The 11,419-nt window shown below is 39.6% G+C and overlaps 1 protein-coding gene and 1 long non-coding RNA gene across 2 annotated transcripts; one reads left to right on the top strand and one right to left on the bottom strand.

Moving 5' to 3' along the window:
* Positions 1-2,984: 2,984 nt before the first annotated feature.
* LOC134324652 (uncharacterized) lies at positions 2,985-3,768 on the bottom strand. Its single transcript, XR_010014209.1, has 3 exons — positions 3,702-3,768; positions 3,384-3,449; positions 2,985-3,306 (listed from the first exon to the last, which is right to left on the bottom strand). It is a non-coding gene; the product is annotated as an uncharacterized LOC134324652 (long non-coding RNA).
* Positions 3,769-4,034: 266 nt separating this feature from the next.
* LOC134323842 (uncharacterized) lies at positions 4,035-4,652 on the top strand. The gene is given in 5 exon segments (XM_063005386.1): positions 4,035-4,130; positions 4,177-4,280; positions 4,282-4,417; positions 4,419-4,502; positions 4,602-4,652. Coding segments are annotated over 5 exon segments (471 nt in total).
* Positions 4,653-11,419: the final 6,767 nt, after the last annotated feature.

Genomic DNA, 11,419 nt, shown 5'->3' on the forward strand with positions numbered 1-11,419 from the left:
TTTCTAGCTCTTGTTACTAAGCCATGTTTCTAGCTCTTGTTACTAAGCCATGTTTCTAGCTCTTGTTACTAAGTCATGTTTCTAGCTCATGTTCCTAGTCATGTTTCTAGCTCCTAGTCATGTTTCTAGCTCTTAGCCATGTTTCTAGCTCTTGTTACTAGCCATGTTCCTAGCTCTTGTTACTAAGCCATGTTTCTAGCTCTTGTTACTAAGCCATGTTTCTAGCTCTTGTTACTAAGTCATGTTTCTAGCTCATGTTCCTAGTCATGTTTCTAGCTCCTAGTCATGTTTCTAGCTCTTAGCCATGTTTCTAGCTCTTGTTACTAGCCATGTTCCTAGCTCTTGTTACTAAGCCATGTTTCTAGCTCTTGTTACTAAGCCATGTTTCTAGCTCTTGTTACTAAGTCATGTTTCTAGCTCATGTTCCTAGTCATGTTTCTAGCTCTTGTTACTAAGTCATGTTTCTAGCTCATGTTCCTAGCTCTTGTTTCTAGTCATGTTCCTAGTCATGTTTCTAGCTCTTAGCCATGTTTCTAGCTCTTGTTACTAGCCATGTTCCTAGCTCTTGTTGCTAGCCATGTTTAACCTAGTTTGCCTGTTAGCCATGTTAGCCATGTTTGCCAGGTTAGCCAAGTTGGCTATGCTAGCCTAAGTTTGCCTGTTAACCTAAGTTTGCCATTTTTGCCTAGCTTGCCATGTTTTCTCCTTTTGTCTTTTGTTATAAATAAATATAAGTCTTTATTTTGCATCTCTGCGTGTGTGTCCGCTCCTTTGTCTCATCCTAGCCCTGCGTGACACCCATTGCTCAGAGCTCACCCATTGCTCATAAAATTAATTATAAAAAGGATTTGCCTCCAACTGTTCCAAAATGGCTGTACCCTTGAGCACAAAGCATGGTCCACAAAGTCATGGTTTGACAAGTGTGGTGTGGAAAAACTTGGCCTGCAAAGAGTCATGATGCTCCTCCCCATTAAATACCTTTGATATAGATTGAAACGTTGATTGCCAAACCTTTCTGTTTTACATCAGTGTTTAAACTCACAAATGCTTTTTTAACAGAATAGGTACAGTTCCCACAGACAAACTTCAAAATTTTGTAGAATGTCTTTCTATGAGAGTGGAGGTTGTTTTAGCCACATAAATGGCAGAGGATGTCATATAAATGCCTATGGTTCTGCGAAAAATAATGTCCAACAAGGTTGTTGTCAGCTGTCCATATACTTTTGGTCATATAGAGGCTGCTTTTAGATAGCACCAATAAGATTTGAACCCAGGATCTCAGTAGTAGTGGGCTATTATGATTTTACCACTGCCCCGCCTGAGCACTATATTATTGTACTTAGTGTTTTTAAAGATTTACAAACAAAGAACACAAGCAATACTTAAAAATAATGTTGGATACATGTAAAAAAAAAAAAAATACACAATAAAATAATTTATATAGGATCCCAATTGTCACAAATCAAGCCTTTATGCTCCTGGAGTCTGTTTATGTCCAACGCCCCTCTCTCCAGGAGCACATGGTGGAGTGTTTGTCTTCAAGTGTCAAGCCAATGCCCCTCATCATGATTGGTCTACTGATAATTGTCCACAGCTGCACCTTGTTGTAGGTGTAATGCTAAGAGCATTTAAGCAAGCAGCTGTGGATTCTACAGCGGAGACTATTTTGGTTCCAAGCTCATGTTAATTTGGTTTGTCATGCTAATGCATGTTTGATATTCTTGCTCTTGTTGGTTTGTTTATGCTTAGTGTCTTGTTCATGTCTTGTGTTAGTCTAGGTTCATATGTAGCTTTAGCATTTGTTAGCATTAGTGTTTGCTTGGCTTAGGGTCAAGTATAGTTTAGTCATGTGTGTTTAGATTAGCATTAGCTTGGGGTTTAACTTTAGCATTGTTCATGTATGTTTACATTAGTGTTAGCATTTAGATTGGCATTTAGCATAGGTTATGTGTTTGTGTGTCTTGTCTTCCCCTGTCTTGTGTTTTGCTATTATTAAACGTTTGGTAAAACATGTGTGTGCGTCCGCCCCTCTCGTCACGTCGGCCAATTCTTTACACGATGGCGAACGTTGCATATTTATACAACACATGTTTATGGGGAGTGCTTGGATGGAGCAGAGGTCTGTTCTTGCCCTTTGCTGCTAGGATCCAGGTTTGTGTCTGTGGTGCATTGAGCCAGCTACAGTCTATGTGCACATGACTGGCTATGCCATGTTTAATCTCATACGTGTAAACGGTGAGATGGCCGTGGTAAGAAAAATTAATGTAATTAAAAATAGGGATGTAACGATGCTCACGATGCGATATGATTCACGATACTGAGTTCACTATACGTTTTTTTCCCCCTGATTTTTTTGACAGAATTGACTTTCCTTTTATTTCTGTATGCTGTATTTGTGCTTATCTTTTATTTATCTAAATAATGAAAGCTCTTTTATTTCTGAGGTAGGTACAAACTATGACAAATGATGCTTATTGTGTAAAAATTTTTTTTATGAAATATTAAAACAAATCCAACATTATATAAATAAATGAATAGTACAAATCTAGAAAGTATCCCCACATAAATTTGTGAAGTGCCGTCAACCAGGCGAGGTGAATAGGGTTTAAAGTGAATATCAATTCATTTTAAATGAATAACCGATTTGAATCATGGCACATGTGCACTGATTTTTTACTGTCGTGTGGTGCATCGTTACATTTCTAATTAATAATGATAATTAAATTATTATAATAATTAAAACTTGAGAAGGAAATCAGAATATTTTTACCTGGATTTTCCAGCATGACTCAGAATGTAGGCATGAGTTGCTGACAAGTAACAGATTATATAGGACACAACTTTGGAAAATATGGAAACCACTTTTTTTTTTCTTTTTTTTTTTGGTGCTTGGAATAACATGTGCTTTGAGTGTGATGCATGAGAGAGCACAAAGGGCACTCCAAAAGTAACTGTACTGTACATAAAGCACTGTACTTTTTTATTTTATTGTCCCAGTAATACTAAATAAATAAAATATATAAAATATAAATAAAATTACATATATTTTTCATTTCATTTTTTCAGTATATTTTCATGAGTATTAAAAACATAGCTTTAGATGGCACTGAGGTGGCACGTAAAACACGCTAGCACACCAGAGCTGACATTTCGAACAACCTATACTTTCTTTCGACACTCAGCTCTGCCATTTGGCAGGCTGCGTGCCTACATAAACAACGATTGGCTGTTTTTCATACAGGTTGGGAGCCAGATGGGACCTCATAACTGATGCAGTTACGAATACTGCTGGCTGATTGATGGCACCTGCACAGAGACAAGGGATAATGCGTTGATCAGGGTGTGGCTCTCCATACACAAAGTTGATCTGCATATGAACTCACCTCGTGCAGGTGAAATGATGCAGTCGGCTACTACACACGTGTCGGAGTGTGTCAGTCTTGACTCTCCTGAACCAGGGTGGAGATCAACATCAGTAGAGAGGAAGGAAAATTGGAAGGAAAATTGGGGAACAGTGCAAAAGAGCCAAAAAAACAGCTTTTTACCCTTGCTTAATGCCAGTCAGCGTCACAATATCACTGGGCTAAATTTAGTAACACACACTGGACAGGATGCCAGTCCATCGCATGGCCTCAGGCATCCCACACAGACACAGGAAGAACATGCAAACTCCACCTGGGGATGACGACAGTGCTACCCACCTATCCACCATGCTGCCCCATCAGTAATGGGCTTCCACAATTTACGTCTGCGCCACACAAGCATCTACATTTATTTTTGAAAAATAAATAAAAGGAATTAGTACACATATTTATATTTTTTTTATTTTTTTTTTACATTTAATAAATATTTTTTGGGGGGATAGATTTATCCTCCAGTATAATGCCTAGGTCTCTGCAAGATAAATAAAGCTTACAATTTAAGCACATGACAATAACTCTAAGGACAGAATATGTGATTTATTTATAAAGCATCAATATCTCCCAGTTATGTACATGATAATACTTGTGGTCAGACTGATGGGGAGCGTCATTATGGAACTTGACACTGAGCACATACAGTATATGTGCCATTTCCTGCACTTCTGCTTCCACTTTAATCTGTATGGCTGCATCATCTTCCTCAAGAGCGTCATTTGCCAGCAATGATTCTGAGACAGTGTGGTGATAATGGCAGGTTCCTGAGCATCCTGGGATACTTTCTTACCCTCATGGTAGGTCAAGACGTAGTCAATTGCAAGCCCACAGACTCACTGTCATAATCCTGACTGTGTTTATTATGACCCTATCACATCTTGCAGGAGCTAAGAGTGGGCAGTTTGATAAACAATTTGACACCCTGTTTGCAAAAGATCAAGGATGCCTACATGCTGTCACAATGCTGGACAAGCTTTAACACGCTCTTTAACCTGGGACTCTAACACCTTGACTGGGGACAAGTTCCAGCAGGATTTCTTTCTGCAGTCTAATTTCTACATAGAGATATGGAACTGGGCAGATAAGGTGAACTTTCATGCACTTTTACTAATGCAGGAAGATAAATTGAGCCTAGATTTGTGGGCTATAGAAATCATGATTTACTTGTGTGAAACATGGTGGCAGCCAACCAAGAGCTGCTCCACGTTAGGAGTCGTGTCCCTCTGCACAGCCTAGTTTGGCTAGCAGTTGATGCACAGCAGTGCAGTAGCATTCTGATTTGTCAACCACACTGGGTTGACTATAACCTGTCTTGTGTCACTCTGCTCTGCCTTGTTTGGCCAGCAGATGGGGCATGGATGTTTAGTTGCATGTAATCTAGGGTTCTGGGTAGAGCCACACACAAAATGTAATCTAATAAAGTCTAATCAAGATTCCACTAACACTAAGGGGGACAATTGCAGATGAATAAAGGACCAAATTAATGGAAATAAAGTAACAAAAGACACAAAAACATCTGCAACCCACAAGAGAGAAAGTGGATAGAACAGGGATAGTGCAGAAATAAGAATTGAGTGTCACAAGGTAACAGGATACTCTGGCCGTCTGTGACAAGACCAGTAATCAAAATACAGATAAGACAGTGAAATGTCTGAACCTGTTGGTCTGAACCCCTATCACACCAGTTCATGCTTCCTTGCACATAACTGTTGATTTATGGGGTAATTCAGCTCTGGAAAAAAGGACATCATGCTCAATACTCACTCACTCACTTTCTTAACCGCTTATCCAATTAGGGTCGCGGGGGGTTGCCGGAGAATATCCCAGCTTTTCAGTGGGCACAAGGCACACAGTAACACCCTGGACGGGGCGCCAGTCCATCGCAGGGCAGACACACATACACACACCCAGAGGCGATTTAACCTGTCTGTGGGCCCAGGGGCTACGGCTGGTTGTGGACCCCAACGTATAGTTTTCATAAAATCAGCAAGACAACAGAGTTCAGTGGCGTAACTCGGAGCTCATGGGCCCCAGTGCAAAAAATTATTTTGGGTCTCTCTCTCTCTCTCTCTCTCTCTATATATATATACAGTATATATATATATATATATATATATATATATATATATATATATATATATACAGTATATATATACAGTATATATAGGTCTAGTAACGTTATGCAGGTTACACAGATTCCCAAAATCCCTTGCTATGCACTCACTGTGTATTGTGATTACATGTATTCTAATATTTCATTGTCTTTTAGTTATTTCTATATTTTACTTAACGAAAATATTGTCGTGTTTTTACTTTCGCTATCGCGGCACTTTACCGCTAGCATTAGCCACTTGCTACTGCAGAGGGTCGGGTCGGGTCGGGTCGGGTCGGCTCACCTAGCCGCTGTCCGGTGGGGATGCTGCAGGTCTTTTGCTGTGCGGTGGTTGAGGTGTGGGAATAAAGGCACACGACAGGGTAGAGTCACTTTAACTGTGTAGTCAGGACTTCAATGAGCGTTACAGCACTTTAGACTGCCGAGCTCCAGCTCCAGCACCCGAACTTCAATGCTGGGACCATAAGGCGAGTCTCATTTACAAAACTAACTGCAGAACGTCCGAACGCACATGTGCTGCATTCTGATTGGCTGAGCTGAATGTCACTCACATACTAGCGCTAACGTTCACGTCAGAGCGGTAGAGAGAACAGAGTGGCGACACTCCCATAGGGAACCGTTGGAAAGGGGGCGGGACATATTTTCTGTGCAGCTTCCGGGTTGTTGAGCTCTGTATAGTTCCAAACATCCCATAGAGCCCCATTCATTTCCACTACTTATCAAACATTTTTAGCTGTTTGTTGCTTTGTTTTAAACAAAATAATGAATTTGATGTCATTAATATACTTAATACTGTTATTGTTTAGCATTTGCTCAGCACTAAATGTTACATGTTTATCTTAATTAATAGGTATAACTGAATTTAGCTGAGTCAGTTAAGCTAAATTATTGACACGAGTCTTTTCACCTAAAATTGATTAATTAAAAGTTGATTAATCAAGAGTCTTGTTACAGAAATGATAATAAAACATCAGAGCCATAATAAATCATGCTACTTTTACTTTCATACTTAAGTACATTTGAAGGTAAATTTAGTTTAGTACTTTAGTGGAGGTATTTTTACTTTTATTACTACTTTTACTGGAGTAATATGTTACCTTGGATATCTCTACTTCAACTCAGCTACATGGTTTGTGTACCTTGTCCACCACATACATTAGACAAAATGAACTAGTGCATATTAATTATGAATTAATTCATGTATTACATGTAGGAATCAATTATTAATCACTCATGAAATAGATGAATGAATGCTATGTCATGTACCTGCACTATAATGTTACAGGTACGGTAGTGTGTTTATGAACCTGTTCATTCAGTGCAGGTAAACCTTATGAATCCAGCACATGACTTAGTGTTTAACCAAAATGATTATTATTATGAATCCTCAGGAAAGTGAAGGGAGATTAGTTTATGTAAAAAACAAAACATAAAAAACTGTTTAAACTACTTAATGATATCGCATTATGTAATGTATGTTAATATAATGTACTGTGTGTTAACAAGAACGACCTATTAAGTCATTATAAACATCAATTCTCCACTTCATATACCAAATTGACATTAAAGCAGATGCAGTAAATGTAAAGGCAGGTGAAAATACCCAGAAATTGTACAAATGTTTATTATTTACTGTTTAATATTTCATTTACTGCTGCCTGTCCCATATGAGAACATGACAGCGCCGGGTTTGTTTGGAACTATTGGAGGGTTACATGAACCACGTGACCGCGTGGCGGCGAGATCAAGGAGTGTCGCAACTCTCTCTATCTACGGCTCTGGTTCACGTTGCTTAACTGAAACCACCAATCGGAATTACAGCAGCTCGTTAGAGTTTATCTGGCCAATCAACAGTCAGAAACATGAATAACGTGTAAATGATTTACAAAATCATTGGTTTGTAAGCTTCCTCATTCTTATTAACCAAAATAACTAACAAAATAAATAAAAAATAAAACAGCCAATCCGGGGCCCTCAATTATTCGGGGCCCCTGGGCTGAAGCCCAGGTAAGCCCGTGCATTAAATCGCCCCTGCACACACCCATTCACCTCTAGGGCAATTCAGTGTCTCCAATTAACCTGACTGTATATTTTTGGACTGTGGAAGGAACCCGGAGCTCCTGCAGGAAACCCACGCAGACACGGGGAGAACATGCAAACTCTGCACAAAAAGGACCCAGACCGCCCCACAAAGGGATCGAACCCAGGACCTTCTTGCTGTGAGGCAACAGTGCTACCCACTGAGCCACTGTGCCACCCTGTGCCAACAAAGGAGCTGACCAAGAAGACAGAGAGGAGATGTGATATATGGGAAACCTTCCACCAGAAGCAACTTAACAGTAATGAGACGCAGGTGTCAGTCCATCAAGAGATATGCACATGCAATTAAGCCTCCATGCCCCATAAGCTCTTGAGTGGCTGCAATCACGTTACATTGAGTGTGAATAAATAATTAATGCACATTTTATACTGATGGAGTCAATCAAAACATCATTTCTGCTCTAGCCATTTATGGGTAGCACAATTTTGCTTTAAAAGCAGTGAAATAATCCCTAAATATCTGTAATTTTAGGGCCTTAAACAACCACCAGTGTCTGCATGTCTGCATGTTTTTGCAATTTTTCCCCCAATTTTTCCTCCCTAATCTAGTCGTATTCAATCACCCTGATTGCATTACGCTTCCCCTCTACCGATACTACCCTCCACTGCTGACTGAAGAGTGCCCCCTCTGACACATGTGCAGTACTGACTGCATTTTTTCACCTGCACAAGGCGAGTTCATATTCGGATCAGCTTTGTGTACATAAAGACACACCCTGATCAGCATTACCGTGTGAGTCAAGATTATGTTAACACTAATGGATCTATTCCCCGCAAAATGTGTGTCCAGGCTTTAAATGGTAAATACTGTTGCTCGCTGATTTTTGTGTGTTGAACATGATGCCGAACAGGTTGAGACTGTCCTGTAAATCATCTTACACATACACTGCCTGGCCAAAAAAAAAGGTCACCACCTGGATTTAACTAAGCAAATAGGTAAGAGCCTCCCATTGGATAATTACTGCATGGGTGATTATGTTTCAGCTGGCAACAAGTTATTTAACCCTAACTGATGCAGTGAGTAGCTTCTCATTTGTTAAACAACCATGTCGAAAGACACATCCTGTGGTCGTGGAAAAGATGTTAATCTGTTTCAGAAGGGTCAAATTATTGGCATGCATCAAGCAGAGAAAACATATAAGGAGATTGCTGAAACTACTAAAATCAGGTTAAGAACTGTCCAACGCATTATTAAAAAGTGGAAGAACAGTGGGGAAACATCATCTTCGAGGACGGAATGTGGTCAGAAAAAAATCTTTAATGATCGTGATCGGCGATCACTTAAACATTTGGTGAAATCAAATGGTAGAAAAACTACAGTAGAATTCAGGGATATGTTTAATAGTAAAAGTAAGAGCATTTCCACATGCACAATGCGAAGGGAACTCAAGGGATTGGGACTAAACAGCTGTGTAGCCTTAAGAATACCTATCTGGCAAAAACAGCTTCAATTTGCTAGGGAGCATAAAGATTGGACTCTGGAGCAATGGAAGAAGGTCATGTGGTCTGATGAGTCCAGATTTACCCTGTTCCAGAGTGATGGGCACATCAGGGTAAGAAGAGAGGCGGCTGAAGTGATGCACCCATCATGCCTAGTGCCTACCGTACAAGCCTGTGGGGGCAGTGCTATGATCTGGGGTTGCTGCAGTTGGTCAGGTCTAGGTTCAGCAACATAATGTGCCCAAAAGATTGAGGTCAGCTGACTACCTGAATATACTGAACGACCAGGTTATTCCATCAATGGATTTTTTCTTCCCTGCTGGCACGGGCATATTCCAAGATGACAATGCCAGGATTCATTAGGCTCAAATTGTGAAAGAGTGGTTCAGGGAGCATGAGACATCATTTTCACACATGGATTGGCCACCACAGAGTCCAGACCTGAACCCCATTGAGAATCTTTGGGATCTTTGGGAAAACTTTGCGCAGTGGTCCAAATCTCCCATCATCAATACAAGATCTTGGGGGAAAATTAATGCAACTCTGGACAGAAATAAATGTTGTGACATTGCAGAAGCTTGTGGAAACGATGCCACAGCGAATGAGTGCCGTAATCCGTAAGCTAAAGGCGGTCCACCAAAATATTAGTGTGTGACCTTTTTTTTTGGCCAGGCAGTGTATGATGTATTTTGTGAGTTAATGATTTCCGTCATTCAAGTGTTAACATAATTTTAACTCACCCTGTATTCCTCAACTCTGCGCGGGCACCATCAATCAGCCAGCAGACGTCGCAATTGCATCAGTTATGAAGATTCCCTGATTCCCACCCTGTATGAACAACAGCCAATCATTGTTCATGTAGGTGCCCAGCCTGCCAGATGGCAGAGCTGAGGTTCGAAATGATGTGTTCGAAATCTTAGCTCTGGTGTGCTAGCGTGTTTTACCGCTGCGCCACCTGAGCGCCTTCCAGACAGCATTTAATAAAATGTTGTTATGTGAACACCCCTAATAACCAAGTTCAGGTGTTTCAGCCACACCCGCTGCTAACAGGTGTTTAAAATCAATTGAATAAACTGAATTGAACTGAATTAAAACAACTAAACTCTGGATACATGAACACTTCGGGATGAATTGGAATTTTATTTGTGAGCCAGGCATTATTAATGGCTATCATCACATAAAATCATGATCCAGAATGTTGTGAAAAACGTTTCCAAAAAAGTACAGGGTGTTATAACTACAAACAAGTGGCCAACTCTACATTAATCACTATGCACATTTTTGGGGAATGCAATCTCCAACAAACATATGGTCAGGTGTCCACATACTGTTGGACATTATGCTGTTTTTCTTTTTTGAAACTTGCAGATTATGACATTTTATTTCCAAAATACCTACAAATATGAAAAGGACATTCTTTGAAAGTGTACTGCAAGAAAGAAACAAATGAAAATATGTTAATTTGTTACCTGCTCACAGCAAAATTGGCATCTTCATTTTCACCTGCATCAGACTCAGACAGATAAAGGTAAACAAGGTATACAGACACTGAAAAGCAGCACATTATTGGAATTACAAAAAAGCCTTAAGGTACTAGAAATGAAATCATGAAGGTTTTCCAAGAGTCTTATAATAAAGAAAAAGTGCAAAGGAGAAGAACCAGGTTATGAATCTCTACTAATGGAACAGTCATATAGCATTTCAGTGACTGTATAACTCTGAAAATCGACTCTGGAAATCCACTTTAATAATGAGAGAGCTGATGAAGTGTGGAAAATACCATTCTGCGCTTTTTATCTCTCAATATATTTAGGAACCACATAACACAAGTCTTTGTTATTATATCTTATTCCAATCCTGCTCTTCTTCAATGAACCTACAACTGAAGTCAAATTCATTTAGATTTTTAATATGTGCAAACATGCTAAAGCTTATAGTGATAAAGTTAATTCCACAAAAAATAACAATATTTACTTTATTTACTTCTCCTTAATGTACATTATACAAACACATATATGTGGACACCCCTAATAACCAAGTTCAAGTGTTTCAGCCACACCCACTGCTAACAGGTGTTTAAAATACTGCTCACAGCAAAATTGGCATCTTCATTTTCACCTGCATCAGACTCAGACAGATAAAGGTAAACAAGGTATACAGGCACTGAAAAGCAGCACATTATTGGAATTACAGAAAAGCCTTAAGGTACTAGAAATGAAATCATGAAGGTTTTCCAAGAGTCTTATAATAAAGAAAAAGTGCAAAGGAGAAGAACCAGGTTATGAATCTCTACTAATGGAACAGTCATATAGCATTTCAGTGACTGTATAACTCTGAAAATCGACTCTGG

This window comes from Trichomycterus rosablanca, chromosome 12 (assembly GCF_030014385.1).
Source record: "Trichomycterus rosablanca isolate fTriRos1 chromosome 12, fTriRos1.hap1, whole genome shotgun sequence".
NCBI lineage: Eukaryota > Metazoa > Chordata > Actinopteri > Siluriformes > Trichomycteridae > Trichomycterus > Trichomycterus rosablanca.